Genomic DNA, 19,673 nt, shown 5'->3' on the forward strand with positions numbered 1-19,673 from the left:
ATATCTTGGCACTGTAGGCCACATTCCTTTGAGGTCTGGTGAAGGGCGGGCTGTCTCCCTCCTTTTTGCTCTTTAGACACAGAGATGCACAGACAGCAACAGATAGAAAGGCTCTTTAGATTTAGATGCTAAACTTTAAGTTTATGTTTTGACTAATTCATTAGGTCTAAAAAGATTTATTTGTTTTATGCATTTATTTCTTTTAATGGGAGATTTTTGCCAACTATTTAATTATTGATTAGCTTTGCAAGACTATTTTTCTTAGAAACTCTTTAAGAATTATGACTGATATTTTGCGCTACATTTTCATAACTACATGTAATGCTTATATGCAGACTGTAATGTGTTCTTTATTAATGCTATTTTTCCTGTTCTCCAAATTCTGTAACCTAATTGATATTTTACTAATGAATAAAGGGTCAGAGAAAAACTTAACTTTTGACTAGAAAATAAAACCCTTTAAAACACTCAACAACTCTCTTTATTGGCTTGAATTTAATTGCAGTTTTTACTGTTCATGATTATTTAAAATCTCCTGAAGGTAATACATGGTATGAAGGGTCCAACACCTTTTGAGCGGTAAATTAGAGGTAGCATGAGGGTTTTGCATTGAGAAATTACCAGAAGAAATTACCGCTCCATCAGTTTTTGGTAAGCAGAAGATGGTCATTATTGATTAGTTTGGTGATTAGTGATTATTGATTTCACCATCAACTATTCAACTAATGGATCATTGACCTTAAGAGGGGAGTAAAATAATTGTCCAAGTTAGATAAATGTCCAAGTCCTGATTCCTGACTCCAATGCTCAGAACCTGAAGACTGGCAAAGCAGTACTGGAAGGTGATGCAAGAAGTGGTGTGAGTATCAATAGGGTTGTGAAATGTTAATATGCTAGCATGTATTTTTGAAGTGTTGAAAATATTAAGGTTTTTTTTTTACTGTTGGTGACATTTTGCTCATTTTGAATTGATGGTGTTATTGATTATATTGGTAATTTCATAGGACATAATTTTTGGTTATTGATTACATGTTTTAACTCTTCATGTTAAGTTAGTGTCTTGTTCTATGTTGTCTGGAACACGCAGGTATGCACACCTGTGGAATCCTGGGAAGGGATAGCGGGTGGTAAATGGAAGCCACACTGCACTGAGGTTACTCGTCTGTTGGAATAACACTGAGAAGCTAGGTAGGGCTAGCAGTGTTAAATTAGGGACTATTTTCTGTGTGAGTGATTAATAGCAAAGAGTTCGCTGGTGAAACTTTGGTCTGATATCACCTAGAAAGGGTCACACCGAAGGAGTAGCAGGTGCTTCTGAGCTTAATTGACAGCAAAAGGGTTCGCTGGTGAAACTTTGGCCTAAGATATATCCTGAAGGATAAGTCCAAAGGAGTAGCAGGTTCTTCTGAGCTTGAGTGAAAGGTAAGCGGAAGGGATTTACCTGTAGTGTATGAAGAGTAAACGGAAAGTCTTACTTTGTGAAGGGTAAGCGGAATGTGTTACTCACAGTGAATATAAATCTATCCTTTATTTAGCACAACAGACAGAGTAGCGAATGTATTTATGTAGTTACTAAGAGAGTTATTGATTAAGAAAATATTGCAGTAAGTTTTTGTGGAGGGTCAGTGGTAGGAGTGAAACTGACTAAAATTGAGACTGACAGCTTTGGAAAAACGAAATTGCATTGAACTATTGCAAAAATGAAAATGTTTGAAGGTTTAAAGAAGCTGTTAGGAGGTAAAGTGAAAAATTCGTTTTTTATTGGTGATGATCCTGAAGGAACACCTGTGCATTTTATGTCTACCAATTTGGGACAAATCACATATATGTGGGTTCACCAATGGTGCAAGATTACTGAAAAAGAAGGTGCTTTGAGGTTTCCAAAAGATGGTACTTTTGAATTGCAAATTATTGACAAATTAAGGGAAGTGTTATGTGAAATAAAGACACAATCTAAAGCTGCACAATTTGAGGCCTTAAGCCTGTGGGAAAAGACAGCAAGAGAGAAAGCAAGTGAGGATAAAAAGGTAAAGCACCAGATGCAGGAGAAGAAAATTAGTGATGAAAAAGAGCTTCAAATAAATAATAATTCAGGGGATGAAATAATGGATGCATTGTTAAATGAGTGTCCACCACTTTATGCGGTTCCCATGAAAAATACTGAAAATGGTACACCAGTAAATACTACAGGGGCTACTGCTTCTGTTGAACAGAGAGAAATACAGACAGAGAACTGTGCAGATATTTTATATTAACCCATTACCTGTTGATTCAGCACTGACAGTGATACCTCCAGGTGTTACTGCTTCAAATGTGCCTGATTCAGTCCAAAAATTGCTAACTGCAGATGCACAGATAATGCCTAGAAAAATATGACTGTCCCAATTAATATGGTCCCTACTGAAAAAGTTCAAAGAGCTGCAGAATCAGTGATTATGGCAGGGTTTATTTCACAAACTCAGAATTCACAGATTATTGAACAGAAATTACCCCAAGCACTGAAAGGGGAGGGAAAAATTGTATTTACAACATCTGCAGCCCAGAATAAAATTAATGTAATTGAAAATGGGATTTTTCAAACCTGCTTTGAGGAAGCAGCAGTGATTAAAAATATAGAAAACATGGGAGAACATATTAACACAGGCCCTGAAAAAGAGAAACAGCTTAGTGTTTTAAATGCAGCATTTGAACATGGGGAAAATTACAGTCCTTGCTGTTTAAATCATTAAAATGTGAACCAGTGTCAGGAAAAAGTATTAATTTCCCTGAGTAAGGAAACAGCTGCATGTGCATTAACTACACATAATGGACTGACAGATTTGGCTCAAAAATATGAAACTGATGTTTCAGGGAGTTTTCCATTTCAGAAAAGTTTTAGGGTACACATGGATGAGGAAGCAAATGACAAAATGTGTTCTTCGGGAATGCAATTGCACATTGCAGAAATAAAATATTTTTTTTAATGCAATGGGTTTGAGAAATTAGGAAACAAGTGGGCAAGAAAACATGAGAAGAAAAAGAAACCACCAGACCTAGCAAGGAAAATGGATAAGGAAAAGAAGCCACCAGATTTAGTTGAGAAAAATAATAAACAGAATGAGGGAGAGGCTTTTGCTTACTCATTGAGAGAAAAGGTGGGAGAAATGTATGTGCATATGCCACAGAATAAAAGTGAACTTGCAGCATTTCTGAACTTAATACCACAATTGAGAGACAAATTTATGCTGTGGTACCCACAAGTAGATGGATTTGATGACTTTTTAAAAGAGTTGTGCACTAATTTGGAAATGTTCTTTTATATTGCCATGCTGACTAAATTGTGGTTTGAATCTAAAGTTGTTGTTCAAGGGCCAGGTGATGAGACAGTGAAAAGGGTTTGCATGAATGCATCATCATTTTTTGTTGTTATGGAGGAAAATATAGCAGTGATTTATTTCCTAAAGGGCAGAGTGCCAGCAAAGGATGTTGATTGGGTACAGATTAAAAGAACACAGGATGGTAGTAAAGGTGTTTTGGTTGGTGCAAATTTAGGTATGGATGTTGTACTGCTGGAAAATGCGTCCTTTTGCCATCTTCATAACAGATTTGAGCATTGGAAGAAGAAAAATAAATTTAAACATGATGCACAAAAACATGGAGAAATGCAGGTGCAAAATATGCCAGCTAAGCAAATGCAAATGTCAGTTCAGAAACAGGTACCAATGGCAGGAATTTTTCAAGCACAGATGGTCCCACAAAATATGGAAAATGCTAAAGTTAATTTAAATAAGGTGTCCAGAGCAAATGTGAATTATTTCCAGAGACAAAAACATAACGCAGTCCAACAGGTTACTATGTTTGCAAATGAGAGTTTTAAAACTAACAATTCTGAATCTACCAAGTCCATTGTGAAGGCAGTGGAAAGTCCAGATTTAGTTGCAGGAGTTTTAAAGAAAGAAATTACAAACCCAGTTTTAGAAAAATGTGCACCAAAAATAGGCCCATTTGAGGAAAATTGCAAAGTTGTTGTCTGTGACTCGGGCCTAGCAGAAAAACAATTATTTTGCAAATCAAGCAGCACAGATTACTGTACACCAGATAATGTTATTTTTCAGGTTCATGATGAGGATGTACATTTTAAAATGGCTCAACAAGAGACAGTTGTAGCATTATTTTCAGAAAAGACTGTTGAAAAATTACCTTCTGCTTTGGAAAAAATAATAAACACAGAAATAAGAGCGTTCACAGAGAAGGATGCCAGATTAATAAAATGTGCAGAACATGTCTTATTAAAATTAGAACCAGATTACATGTATTCAGGAACACCATCAGATGCAGGAATTTTACCAATAAAAGGATTTTTGATGGAATTGATTGGAAGTTTGTGTAACTTTCTGATCACAGGTTCACAGAAAATAAATGAAAAGAACAGAATAGTGCAGAAGATTAAAAGCATATTTTTTCCATGTTGTCCTGTGGTACCGAATCCAACCAATATATTTTTTCACATTCCATTTGCTGAAGAATGGCTTACTTTTATTGATTTTTGCCAAGTTCATGTCACAGTGCCATTGGATGAGAATAGTCAGGAGTACTGTCAAAAAGAAGCTGAATGTCTGGGACACAAAATTGGAAAGGGAGGTAGAAAGGTGTCACCAGAGAGGGTGGAAATAATTCACAAGATAAATCCACCTCAAATCCAGAAAGAAGTCAGGACATTTTTGGGAATGGTTGGCTGCTGTAGAGAGTGGTTACTAAACCTTTCCCTAGTGGCTAAGCCTTTACTGAGGCTGACACACTCAGGTGTGTCTGATCCGCTTCCATTGGACAACAATTGCACAAAAACATTCCTAGAGTTGAAAGAGAAAAAATGTCACGCCCCAGCACTAGGAATGAAAGTTTATTTGAAAGAAAATACACTAATTTACAGTGAGAGGGAGGGCTGTGCTCTCTCATTGCCTATTGAAAAAGATGACTGTGTTCAAAGGTCTTTGATGTATTGCCCAATGACCTTTGACCCTAACTTCACAGAAATGTCAGCAAATGAATTGGATTGTGATGAAACTGAATATGAGTGTCTAAATATCATGAAAATATGCATAAAGCCAAATTCAGACTTTAAGGATGAATGTCTGAGTCAGCCCAACAATGTCCATTTTGTAGATGACCCATGTTTGAAAGGTGACACATTAAAAGCAGCACATGCTGTGCTCCTTATACATTATGTTGTCAAAGCTTCATGGCTTTTAGTAATTACCCCAGCCCAAAATTCGAAATTGATTGCCCTTACCATAACATGCAGAATATCTGCTCAATTGGGAATCACTGTTGTCATGGGAGAGAGAAATGCTAATTCAGTGGCACAAAATGGTGCTCTGTTAGCATATACATTCAATGGAATCTTCACAGTTGAATTAAAAGAGGCTCAAGAAAATGTTTTTGAAGCAGCACAACAGGGTTGTATCAGAACTGTTTTTGAGAAAAGTGACAACTGCATAGTGGCAAAAGTGTTATTGCAAAGACTGATGCCCAGGTATAGATTGCCAGTTTCTCTGAAATCAGATCATAATGGGCTCTCAAAGATAATGAGTGCAGAACAACAGATTGGACAAGGAATGGATTGTAGCTATCTGCCTGAAGTGACAAGCATAATAAAGCAACACAATGGCAGCACTGAGGTACCTTTTGTAAAAGACTGTGTTTCAGCAACACTAAAGTGGCTTGAAAATACATATGCAAATGCACTTGTGGAAAACACTGATGAGAACACTAGTCATTGCTGTGTAGGTCTGGTTGATGTACAGTGTGCAGTTTCTCACCAGATTGCAGCTGCTACACAAGATCTGCATAATGGATGGTGCAACAGCTTTGGTCTGAGAGATGCTGTGGTGAAACATCTGAATCTGATCAAAGTGAAAATAAGAGTGAAAGGCCTTGGTTGAAAAAGTGCAAAAGGATTGATGGTGCTCTGTTAGAGTTTCTCAGCACCTAAGTAGTCTAATTGCATAGAAAAAGTACAGAATGCCACACTGTATGGGCCTTTCTGATGGTAAGCTGATAACAAAGAGCAAAGAAATGCTGAAACTGTCCTATTGAATTCTCTTTTTATTATTTTAGTTCATTATTTTACAGAAGACTAACTGTTCCAAGAAGCTACTTACAGATCTCTGCACTAAAACATTTGAGCTTGGCTATATTAATGATCTGATTACAGACTAAACCTGTGTTTGCCTTAGAAATAGAAGTAACATTGTTATATGCTCAGCTTTCGCAATTTAAAAAATATATGTATATATTGTCACTTGTGAAATGAAATATTTGTGATGAATTATAAATCATTTTATTATGATTTGAATCATCAGAAGGGTGGATTGATGGAGCAGATTCTAGCTGCAGTCAGGCATTGTTTTATTTTTGTGCTTCAGACAGACTGCATTTAAATTGCCACGCACATTTTGGTGCAAGTTAAAAACATGGCACATGAAAAACATGAAAGTGAGGCCTATTCAGTCTGAGATGCTTTTGCTGAATTAACATGTGTTTTTTTGCAATGTAGAGAAAAGTGGCCTTTTTTGCTTTGAAGATTAATAGAATGTGTTTCTCTCTTCCCAGCTCATCCCTTGCCAATCTAAATTTACTATTCTTGTCATAATAGACTTTGACTTGCTGCATATTTTGATAAATATTTTCAGTTAATAACACCTCTTTTTATAATGTGTGTGAATTAATAATGCACCAAACACTACACAGGGGACTAAATGCTTTTTGCATGAAAAGCTATCTAAAACACTAAAGCATGTTGGAGGAGGAGCTTGGCGGGCATCCGTGATGGCCGCTTGAGCACAGCGCTCTCCGGACCCTCGCCGCTCCCGGCGATTTATCCTGACTAGATCCTGATTTCTTGTAAGAATTCAAGTAGAGGACGTTTGGCTGATTACCCTGGCACTTTTCGGAATTTGCTTTGGATCTCGTACTCCTGAGCTACGGTGGTCTGAACTTTTGGGCTCCGCCCTTGAGGTGCGCCCGGGACGGGGTGCAGATCTGTGGCCGTCCTGGAATTGAACAACAACGGCAGGAGATCTGGCCTTGTGAGACCCCCTTCCTGAGTTTCGGTTTCGATTCTGTCTCGACCTGTGCCACGAGTGTGCGTATCGCGCTTGGCTGAGACTTGGAGACAGTTCGGACACGGGGCTTTCCTCTTGTCTATTTGCTGGTTTGGTGGCCTCCTCCCGAGTTGAGCCCTTCTTTTGGGTGTACTTTTGATCCTGAGTTTTGGGTGTTTGGCCCGTCGACCCTGGTGGCTTGTCCCGTGACGCATCTTCAAAATGGCGGGCAGAGGGGACAGAGAAACGCGCAAGACGAAAACACCTCTGCGCGGAGCGCCGGTTCAGACGAATGTCATGGACCGTTATACTCAATCTAAGGGGTCCCCCGGAGCTGCCCTACCTGGCCACAGTACGGCGTCTGAACGAATTTTGGAAGAGTCGGCGGAGCCTTCCCTACAGGATATCATGGGCGCCATCTCGGGAGTGAAGGAATCCACCGGCCTTCAGTATGAGGCCTTGGCCCACAAACTTGACACCGTGGCCATCGAGGTGAACCTGATTCGTGCTGATCTCGGCAGGACGAATGAGAGGGTGCAGTCATTGGATATTAAATCGTCTAGCCTCACGAAGGACGTCTCGGAGCTCCAGACGGAGGTTGGGAATCTTCGTCGGGTGAACGACTTCATGACCCGACGCCTGGAGGATTTTGAAAACAGGGCACGTCGCTGCAATGTTCGCCTGGTTGGTGTACCGGAAAACCCTGAACCCCACTCTGTTGATCTCCTGGTTGAGGGTCTGATTTTAAACCATCTTGCCCCCTCCGGGCTTACCAAATTTTTCACGGTTGAACGTGCACATCGTGTCCCGGGGGGCAAAGTTAAACCGGGTGCTCCGCCAAGGCCTATTGTGGCTAAACTGTTTCATTATAGGGATCGGGACGCTATCCTGCAGGCCTCACGGGTGAAGGGCCCGGTGGCCTTCGAGAATGCCACAGTGAACTTCTACCCGGACTTCTCCCAACAGGTTCAAAGACAACGGATGGAGTTTCGTGGTGCTAAGAAACGTCTTCGAGATCGGGGTCTACGCTATGCTATGCTTTTCCCCACCAGACTTCGTGTCGAGTATAATGAGCGTACTCTGTTCTTTGATAGACCGGATGCTGTTAATGACTGGCTGGACTCCTTGCCTGACCGTCCTCCTGAGACTGAATCTGCCGCTCACCCTGGTGGTGCCGAAGGTGGTGTGGAGATCTGATTGTTTGACTCTGATGTCTCGTTTTGAATACGTTCCCAGGAGTGGTGGCCGGCGTACCTCTGCAATGTGATTATTTATTTTTTGTGTGTTGTTTCTTGCTCTTACTGTAGTCTGGGGGCGGGTGGAACGGAGACCTTTCCTCCTCCGGGGTCTTTGTGTGGACTAGGGGTTATGGGGCGACAGGCACACTGCAGGTTGGGGTGGCTCTTTAGCTTTTTGCAGGGGTGCAGGGTGGGGGGTGTTTCCTTTCAGCTTGGGGGAGGGGGGATGGGAAGTTCTTATTTTTTTGTGTGTTGTTTTCAAGGCGAATTGCTTCTGTCTTTACTGATGTTTCTGATGTCTAGCTCTTGGATGGGGGGTCCTGGCTCGGGTGGGTGGGATGGGGGGTAGGGGGTTGAAATTTGTTTCCTGGAACGTTAATGGCCTGGGAGATCGCATCAAGCGCAGTGTGGTGTTGAAATATATAAGACGTTTGTCACCGGACATTGTTTTCCTGCAAGAGACCCATTTGATTGGGAATGTATGTAATGCAATGAATAGATGGGGCTACAGCCTTGTGGCACACTCGGGGTTTACTTCAGGATCCAGGGGTGTGGGTATCCTTGTTCGTAACTCCCTCCCTCTGGCGATAGATGAGGTGATTCGGGATGACCGTGGGAGATATATTGTTCTGGTGGGTAGATATGAGGGCCGCACCCTGTCCCTCTTTAATGTTTATGTCCCCCCAGGCTTGCAAACTGCTACTTTCACTGATTTAGGCCGTGTCTTGTTGGGCCTTCCTGATAGTGTACTCTTTCTTGCCGGTGACTTTAATTCAGTGCTTTCTGGCCTTCACGATCGCCATCCCCCCAGGGATACCCCGCATGCCCAGCGTTGGTTGGGTGGGTTTTTGGATACTTTTGGCCTTGTGGACTGCTGGCGATTGTTACACCCTACTCAGCTTCAATACACTTTTCACTCTGGTGCCCATGGTAGCCTATCTCGGCTAGATTATTTCCTGATGCCCGCTGCCCAGTCGTCGGCGGTCCGTGAGATTATACATTTGCCAAGGGGCATCTCTGACCACTCGCCGCTCTGGCTTCGTTTTGAGGTTGGGATAGAGGCAGTGGGCCGAGTGGCTCCCATTAACCCATGGTATCTCTCCTCCCCTGAGACTCGTGCCCTCTTGCTCAAGTCCATAGATGCTTATTTCCTGGAAAACGAGGGGTCGGTCCCTTCGGCGGTGTCCCTGTGGGAAGCCTTCAAAACTGTGATTCGTGGACAGGCCCTTTCTTTGATTGTTGAAGCTAAGAAAGCCGGGAAGAGGGAGGTAGTGGACCTCGAGGGGGAAATTTCTGCCTTGGAGGACGAGCTGGGATCTGGTGTCACGCCTGAGAAACTTCATGCCCTGGGTCTAAAACAGTTTGCATATAAATCCCTAGTCACTGACGCTGCAAAAGTGATGTTTCGTGAGCAACAAGGCAGATTGTATGATGTTGGTGATAAGGCGGGTAAACTCCTGGCGTGGTTGGACAAGAAAGAAAGAGCTAATCGTGTTGTGCCTGTGATTCAGTCTGCGAGTGGTGAAAATGTGATTGATCCGATCGCCATTGTAGATCGTTTTGCGGAACATTTCCGTATTGTGTATGCTCCTGTGTCTGTGAGGGATGTGGCTGACTCTCGCCTCCTTTTGCGTGATATTGCATTGCCCTGTGTCTCTGATTTGGACCGTATCGCTTTGGACTCCCCCTTTACGGTTGATGAAATAGCTACTGCCATTCGTTCGCTCCGTTCGGGCAAGGCGTTGGGTCCAAATGGTTTGCCTATTGAGTTGTACAAGTTGCGACCCGATAAAATGGCGCCATATCTCCGCGATATGTTTTTGGAATCACGTGAGCGTAACCTCCTTCCCTATGATCAGCGTTTGGCGACGATAGTCGTCATCCCTAAGGACGGTAAACCTCGCGACCTTTGTTCCTCATATAGACCCATCTCCCTGTTAAATGTTGAACCCAAGGTTCTGGCGAAACTTTTGGCGACCCGACTCCTATCGGTTCTTGGGGACTTAGTTCATCCGGATCAATCTGGTTTTATCCCGCATCGTAACACTGCTTTGAATCTACGTCGTCTTCACGGCGTGATAGCGAGGGCGGGGCTACTGACTGAACCGGCCATTTTGGCGTCCTTGGATGCCTCCATGGCCTTTGATACTGTGGAGTGGCCTTATTTATGGGCGGCTCTTGAGAAATTCGGTTTCGGGTGCGAGTTTATTAGCTGGATTAAGTTATTGTATGCGGAACCTTTGGCGCAGGTTGTTGTGAATGGTAGGGTGTCTGCTCCCTTCCCCCTGGGCAGGGGCACCCGCCAAGGTTGCCCCTTGTCCCCGCTACTGTTTGCGCTCGCCCTTGAGCCGTTGGCGGCCTGGCTTCGCTGGGAACCGTCCCTTAAAGGGATCCGCTGGGCCCCGGACTTCGAGGACCGAGTCTCGCTCTATGCGGACGATATCCTCTTGTATCTTACCTCCCCTCGTAAGTCTTTATCTGTTTTATTTGACGTTCTTGTGTCCTTTGGTGCTAACTCGGGCCTCGTAATCAATTGGACCAAGTCCTGTGTGTATGTTTTGTCTGGTGTCTTGCCTCCATTACCGAGCAGGCTCCCTCTTCAGGTGGCCCGGGATGGTTTCAAATACTTGGGAGTTTTCGTTACTCTGGACTCGTCTCTTCGCTTTGATCGTAATCTCCTTCCTCCGTTGCTTCGACTGCGTTTGGACGTTGCTCGTTGGCGCAGGCTTCCCTTGTCTCCCCTTGGTCGGGCAGCCCTGTTTAAGATGATGTCGTTACCGAGGTTTCTTTACGCTCTCCAGAATTATTATGATCCTGTCCCTCAGTCCTATTTTCGGGAGATTGAGACCCTCCAGAGACAACTTGTCTGGGATGGACGCCCGCGTATTGCTCTTGCTAAGCTTTCCATTCCTTGGTATGACGGTGGCATTGCACTCCCCGATATTAAGAGGTAATATTGGGCCTCACACTTGTCCGCTATCAACCACATCATGTTCTCGCCGGGTAGTAATCCGGCGTTTGAGATGGATAGACTTCAGCTTCCGGGAGGTGACTTTAACAGAGTGCTTTACTCTCGCCCTGCTGGGCGCCATCTTGTGGGTCCTACGTCGATTGCTTTGGCGGTGTGGCGGGCCGCGACTCGGAGCCTGGGCTGGGAGGATCGCTTGACGTTAGCCAAGCCGCTTTATGCTTCCGAACGTCTGGGCGGTCTTTGGTCTACCAAGGGTTTCGATCGCTGGGACATGATTGGAATTTCTAAAGTGGGAGATGTGTATTCCAAGGGCTCTGTGCGAACATTTCAGGCCCTCCAGGCTGAATATGGCTTGAGTGGTCGGGAATTCTTTCGATACCTACAGGTTAGGCACGCCTTGACCGCTGTATTTGCTCCTGGTGAGATTCCGCCTGATTCTTCCCCCCTTGAAGACCGTGTCCTTGACGGACATCTTCCTGACAGCACTATCTCCCTGATTTACAAGAAACTGATTAATAATCGGACTGATCTGTTGGTTCGACTCCGGGAGGCATGGGTTCGTGATGGTTTGGAGCTTGATGACGAGGATTGGCAGTCGGCCCTCTCTTCTCCTAGAGAGGTGGCTATCCCGGCTCGTCTCCGTTTGGTCCAATTGAAGATCCTTCATCGGGTGTATGTTACGGGACCTCGTTTGCTTGTGATGGGTTTTTCTTCTGATGGGTTGTGTAAGCGTGGATGTGGTTTGAGTGCGACTTTCCTACATATTCTTTGGGAATGCCCGATGGTGGTTGCTTACTGGACGGCTGTGCTTGAGGTTATGGCTGTGGTGACAGGGGTGTCCTTGTGTCCGGAACCTCGTCGTTGTCTTTTGAATGTTTGGGAGCCCACTGACTGCTCGGTGGCCCAGACTAGGTGGGCCACCCTGGGTTATATGGTTGCGAAGCGAGATATTGCTCAACTTTGGGGGGCCTCCAAGCCCCCTGAACTATCGAAATGGGAAGACGACATGGATTGGTCTATGTTCCGTGAGAAGACTGTCTACGTGGCTAGGGGCAGACCCAGGGCATGGACTAGGGTGTGGGGTCAATGGAATGAATATCGTGGTGCCATCTGTACTCCTCCCCTTGTGGATGACATTGAGCTTTCCCGGTCTCCTTAGGCGAGCGTTCTTGGAACCTTGCATATAGGGGTTGTGCTGGTTTTCCGGCTCCCCCCCCCCCTTCTTTTTCTCCTTCGTGCCCCGTCCCCCCCCCCATCCGGGCTCTTTGGAGCTTATAGCTTTGATTCTATTTTTGTTGCTGTCCCCTCCCGTCCTTTGGGCTGACCTTCAGTAATACACTTTCGCCTTTTTTGTGTGTCTGTTCTTTTTTATAAAACAAAATCTGTTTTTGTTCTGTCTATTATATGGAGTATTGCATTGACGATTGATCGTTACCGCTACGGAAGTGTATATTGTGTATTTTCTCCTCTTTAGCGGCTGGCCCGTGTGGTTGTAGGCCCATCCTTGTATTTTATTGCATAATCAAATAAAGGTTTATAAAAAAAAAAAAAAAAAAAAATAAATAAAACACTAAAGCATGTTGCTGTGTGCGCTGTATTAACTATGTGTGCTTTTAAATTTTACACTAAAGCATGAAAATGCTATGTTGCACATTTCACATTTATTTTGCATGTTGTCATAAATAATAGAAAAGCTGCTTTTCACTAATAGCTTGGCTAGGTAAACATTTATAAGGGGTATTAGTATGAGGGAGGGAAACATAATGGGCTGATTTACATGAAATTAATATTATCTTTGTGTTTGTTTTATTTTTGGGGCCTACACAAAACATGGCTGCCTGTGAATCCATCAAGGCTATGGCTTGCAATTTAATGAGAAGGGAGCATGCGCAGACTGTGGCAGCTTTCCTCATGACAAGAAGTGAAGGACATCTTGAACTGTAGATTCTTGTGACTGTGCCAATGTACCAGTTAGTTAAAAGTATCCATCTGATTGCGCTGAGAAGGGAAGGAAGAGAATTAGAATGAAACATTTTTCTTAGTAAATAATGCAAATGTTTATAAATGTAGTTATTCATGTATGCTTCTTTTGTTAAAACTGGTAAAGTCAGGATTTTAGAATGAGTCAGGGTATTGAGAACTCATGCCATCATGACTGACCAATCACGTACAGGTTTTCCTGAAAGATGCTACATCTTTGTGTAGTCTGCCAATAATTAGAGTATAAAATAATGTCCTCTCTGGATGGGGGATGGCTTTCTCAGCTCAGCTGGCTTCTATGGGTTAGCTACGCGAAACGTCCCGGGAGATTGCTGAAGGGGAGGTGCGTCCGAGGAGATTCAGGGGGAGGTTTCTTGCTTCCACGTCATATCTTGGCACTGTAGGCCACATTCCTTTGAGGTCTGGTGAAGGGCGGGCTGTCTCCCTCCTTTTTGCTCTTTAGACACAGAGATGCACAGACAGCAACAGATAGAAAGGCTCTTTAGATTTAGATGCTAAACTTTAAGTTTATGTTTTGACTAATTAATTAGGTCTAAAAAGATTTATTTGTTTTATGCATTTATTTCTCTTAATGGGAGATTTTTGCCAACTATTTAATTATTGATTAGCTTTGCAAGACTATTTTTCTTAGAAACTCTTTAGGAATTTTGACTGATATTTTGCGCCACATTTTCATAACTACATGTAATGCTTATATGCAGACTGTAATGTGTTCTTTATTAATGCTATTTTTCCTGTTCTCCAAATTCTGTAACCTAATTGATATTTTACTAATGAATATAGGGTCAGAGAAAAACTTAACTTTTGACTAGAAAATAAAACCCTTTAAAACACTCAACAACTCTCTTTATTGGCTTGAATAATAATTGCAGTTTTTACTGTTCATGATTATTTAAAATCTCCTGAAGGTAATACATGGTGTGAAGGGCCCAACACCTTTTGAGCGCTAAATTAGAGGTAGCATGAGGGTTTTGCATTGAGAAATTACCAGAAGAAATTACCGCTCCATCACCATATCCACAAGACACTTTTTTGGAGTCACCAACAGGTCATGGGGACACGCAGGCTTCAATTTTGGATATACTCCTATATTATCAACTCCGTGCCACCTGCACAAAAATACACCGTACGTTTCCAATTTCCCCAGCTATCATGAAGGAACGGGAGCATTTATTAACCACACTGTCACCTCGAAAACTGATAACCAGGCTATATAATCTCATGCAAACAAATACCCCATGGGTTTCCCCAAATGCCTTGGTGCATTGGAGAAATGAGTTGGGGGATCTGCCTACAGACAAACAATGGAAGTTCTGTTGCTCACAGCTAAGACATTTATCCCCTATCTACAAGCTGCGGCTTATACATTTTAAATTTTTACACAGGTATTATCGCATCCCCCCTACAGTTATACAAACTGAAGCTACGCACAGATTCACATTGCTGGAAATACAGACATGAAGCCATTTTCTACATATTGCGTGGAATTGCCCAGTTATTTAATTCTACGGTAAGGAATCTATCACTAAAGTGTTTCTTTCAGACATGTGGCACTTCCTGATATCTTCCTTTATCAGAAGTTGTCTTTATCTTTCCCACAAATCTTGGAGTTGGAAGGTCTTCATGTTTTACTTTATGTTAAAACCTTTCCTAACATACATGCAAACCTTTCGCTGGGCTCAACTGTCATGGCGGTTCTTCATGTCTTCATTTTTTTGCTGCCCAATGTGCTTCGCAGATGAGGGTGTGGGGTAAAAGGGAGTGGGGCTGGAGGGGCGGGGATAGTGTATGTCACGAGGGAGGGTTCCTTTTCTGCCTACCTGATCACTGCTTAGTCTTTTGTAATATTTCTGAGGGTGGGGAATTTATCTGTGAGCGTTACTTGATTAAGTTGTTGCTCTTCATTTCTTCCGGCAACAAATATGGCTACCTTGTTTTCCTCTCAATTAGCAATTGATTTCCTTCTGGATTGAGAACAAGAGCTGGTAATTGCAAGTACATGAATGTGCATGGGTGATACCTTGAGCTCCCAAGAGGGCCACCAAGTGTCCGGGCTTGATATTTATAAACAATTTGTGTGCCGTTCAAAATATGCCTACATCGGGCCTGTCAGCTTAGACATTCTGTGGGGTCTAAGAACTAACCAAACAAGTGTCACTAAGGTGAATAATTTGTACTTTATCACTTGCATCATATAAATTTATTTGGCGATGGGGCATAGGCTCCAAATGACAGTATTTATGAATTTGAATGTGGGGGCTCGACCCAGTCCTCAAAAGGATTATTTTAATGAAATGTTATTGTAATGCATTTGCAGTTCAATGGTCTATTGGCCGAATAAAGTTTCCGTGATGATGATGATGAAATTGATTTGTGATCTTGATTCGCTACCTGTTGTAGACAGATCCCATTAACTACTCTGCTGGCAGTAGGCTGGAGCATAACTATTTCATGCAAATTTGGGTCCAGACACCCAGGTGGCAGTTGGCTAGCAAGCACCTTCTGTGTGCCTAAAGAGAGTCCCTCTCTGTCCGTCCTCATCAAGGGGCAAATTTCACCCTTGCACTTTGCCAACACGTGTTTAGTCTTAAACTGTATCTGTCAGAGCAGACTTCATCAGGGGGGCATTTGATCTAGAAGCAATAGCGAAATATAGGTAATAGTTGACAAGTCAGTCTACAATGTTACAAAGTGATATTAATCTCATGTGGCCGCCCTGGCTGGAGTAGAGCCTAAGGCCATGCGTGGTGTGGTATCCGAATCTGTCGGATGGCCATTCCACGTAGTATTGGGTATCTTAAATGCCAAGATACCCAATACCACATGGGATACCACACTACACATGGACCTAGGCTCCACTCCAGCCAGAGGGGCTAGATTTGTTTAAAAATCTTTTTTATTACATTTTGAAAAGACATGTTAACGGACTTCAATTACATAAATGCATCATCATCATAAGACAGTTGCCACCATACCCATGAATACAATAGCAGAATATTGTGTAAAGACATTATCCCCGTTCAAAGGACAGGGTATCGCCCTGCCAAATATCACAATATATAACGTTCAATGTTTGTGCTATCTTAATCCAAATCCATTGATCTTATACGTAGCCATTTATTACATTTACCCCATTCCTCATTTCACATCTGCGCGCTCAGGTCTTGTACTATAAATGATGTGCGAGCCCAGGTCCATGCCCAAATAAACAACTATCAACTTTATGGGGCCATTAGTTGACCATCTAGATGGAAATTTACAGGCGGCCTCACTGGTACTCCCAACTATTATGGTACAATTATTAAAGAGACGTACCCAAGCAGCAGCAGGAATTCTCCACACATAAAGATTCTTTTCCACACATGAACAAAAAAGGAAACTTGACCAAAACAACAAAAAAAATAACTAACTGCCAGGAGTCTGTGCGGCCTAATTGCAAAAAAAAGGAGCATAATGTCCACGGTATATATGGATCGGAAAGGGGGGGCAGCGGGGGAGCCAGGGAGGCTAGATGAGATGAATATCACTTTGTGACATCGTAGACTGACTTGTCAATTAGTACCTATATTTCTCCACTGCTTCTAGATCAAATGCGCCCTGATGAAGTTTTGGCAAAGTGCAAGGGCGAAATTTATACATCGGAATCAAATAAAGAACTTTTAATACCAAGACCTCAACAGCAGTGATTATATGAGTGCCAGGAGAACTTTCTCAATAACATATGGAACCCCCTCCAGCAGAGGACGATTGGGTGGCTCTTCCTCCTACTGAGCACCATACCAAGTGTGGACATTTCAACTTACATGTTTGATTGACATTACTTACTTATTACCTTACAGGGCTGTGTGCACCATTATTCCCAGCCATCATACTTGCTTGTTTTTTTCTTCTATCCAGGGGTAGTCAATACCAGGGACATATGGCATTAAACCCTCAGCATAAGAATGGTGCAACATTTGAATCCCAACATATCATATCAGATATCACTGCACACTTAGGAAACTATAATCAACAACATCTTGCTCCAATATGCTATCTAGCTCCTCCCTTTTTCTACCCAAGTTGTTAAGGAACAACCTCCAATTTTTCAACATTTTTAAGAGCATGCTTTAAAATATGTCCTCCTCAATTACATATAGATTGACACACAAGATTTAACTTTTGGAACAGAAACCAGAAATCAACCTGTATCTCTGTACAGCCACAACGGACGCAAGGGTCACAAACCTTCTGCACATGGATTTTTTATTAAATTCTTCTTCAGCTTGAAGAGGAAGTAAAGGCACCTCCAATCATCAGGATTTTGTATGCCGCTACTGAGAAAATAACCCTCCAGCTGGCATTTCCTTTCCCAAAGGGTGGGCAAGTCAACCACATCTCTCCAGTGGCTGCAGACCAAACTACAGCGATGGATCAAGTCCTGGTCTGGAACTCGAGACAGCACCTCCACCTGGACATCTTCAGGGAGATCATTAATGCTGCGCATCCTGGTGATTGATAAAGGGTCTCCAAGGAAGGGGGAGCACGAGGTGTAACAATCTGATAAAGATATAAAATTAAAAAACACATCAGATCCTAGTTTCTCTACAATCTGCTCCTGTTTTTAGACATTCTACTAATTTTAGCGGTTTATAATTTAATTAAAGTGACAAAAAGACTCTGTTCACAACATTTTTGTACCCCTACGCAAACCTGTCATTACTGCTGTTATTTCTGAGGAATAGACCCCTAACATGTGGGTTTATCTTCAGTAATAACATACTGTCCCCTGAGCATGCCACTGGGTGGCATTCTACTGATGTCACGTTTACCTTACCAGTAAACTGTATTTCAGACTCCAAAAGGTTTTTCCATATTTACCATATCTTGCTGGAAATAGGTCAGATCTAACAATACTGAACACCAAAAACACTGATTGGTAGTTTGCCAAGAGATAAAAACATTCAAGTCTCGTAAGCTGGATGTAGAAATGCTGATTTATATTTCTCATAGCAAACTGAACAAGAGAAGACATGAACTCAACAGTACCATAAGTACAAATTAATAACATGTTTGGAGCATATTATTTTTAATATAAAATGGAATCACACAGAAAGTTATACCAACCTAGTAAGAAAACAAAAAGAAAAAGAGGTGGGGCACATCTAGGGAGGGGAATATGGGTGGGAGGATACAAAGAAAATCACGGATGAAAATATTTATGTAAATCGATGGTTTGAAATCAATCCTCCCTGGCAAGATGAAAAGTGAATATTATTAAGTCACAGAATGGGTTTTCTTTTTTTTTTAGAAACCTAGCCAACATTTATTAAAACAAAGGTCTGACATTCAGCAACAGAGATAAGATTGTGTGCCTCGGCTATTAAATAACCTAACTTTGATTCTATGTCAGAATTTGATTGTATGTATAATGATAGCTCTGCGAATTTACATAAAACGTACCTCTCATTACAGGATATTCTCAAAGTTTCTAAGTTTGCTGTCTCTTAGGCGAATAAGACTGCAGAGATGGAATCCTATGTTTTATTTTTGTTCAAAGAGAACTCGCCTCATGCAAATACAAGAGTCAAATCTAACTAAAGGTTTTCCCAAAGTTACAGTTTCATATAAAAAGATGCACTTTAAGATAACTGTTGGTGTTCATTGAAAAGGAGCTGGAAGAATCTACTGAAAAGGGCATATTGCCCAGTATGATATATATCTTTTAAATTATTTTTATTGTAAATATAATCAAGGCACATAACAATCAGGTAATAAATACAGGCATTATATCCAGACAATTGTAGACTCTTGGCGATCGGCTTACTGATATCATATAGCTCATTCCATGTGACAACAATCCAACAAGTAAAATCACAGTTCCCCATCACTTCCATCATTAGAACCCCTCTCCGTCCGTACCTGCGGACATTTTTGTTAAAGCTGGATCTAATGTTCACAAATAAACGATAATCCAGCAGGTCATGTATTAATTTAGATTTTGCACAAATGTATTTAGAGCAAAGATCGTTGCAGCACTTAAGAGTACTGTCATAAGAAATAATAAAGACAATACAATGCGAAAAAATACAATATGAAAAATACATAATAAAAAAACAAAAACTACATTTCATAAGATGCTTAAACAGGGCAATTGTAGGTTATGCACAGCAGGCATTCCCAGGCAAAATGGAATCAATGTTAGACAAAGCACAATGCCAGGCCTATAAACGCATTTTCAAACTGCCTAAATATACACGCAACAGCCTAATTCGCTTAGAATTCGGACTGAAGGAACAAAGTAAAGAATGCTTGGGAATGCACGTGAAATATTGCTATCAAGTCCTAACAGCTCCAGCCGGAAGCCTAAAGAGCATGCTGAAGCCAATCTACGGGGGATCA

General features: G+C 42.1%; 1 protein-coding gene across 1 annotated transcript in view; it reads right to left on the bottom strand.

Annotated features, from left to right (window-relative positions):
- LOC144752444 (uncharacterized) overlaps positions 1 to 19,673 on the bottom strand; it is a 351,451-nt gene that overhangs the window by 141,418 nt on the left and 190,360 nt on the right. Inside the window, exons 9-10 of the mRNA XM_078640371.1 lie at positions 19,099 to 19,319; positions 17,520 to 17,831 (exon numbers count right to left, since the gene is read on the bottom strand). Coding sequence (XP_078496497.1) covers positions 17,520 to 17,831; positions 19,099 to 19,319 — 533 coding nt within the window. The remainder of the gene's footprint in view (positions 1 to 17,519; positions 17,832 to 19,098; positions 19,320 to 19,673) is intronic.

Source organism: Lissotriton helveticus, chromosome 5_1, assembly GCF_964261635.1.
Source record: "Lissotriton helveticus chromosome 5_1, aLisHel1.1, whole genome shotgun sequence".
Classification (NCBI taxonomy): Eukaryota; Metazoa; Chordata; class Amphibia; order Caudata; family Salamandridae; genus Lissotriton; species Lissotriton helveticus.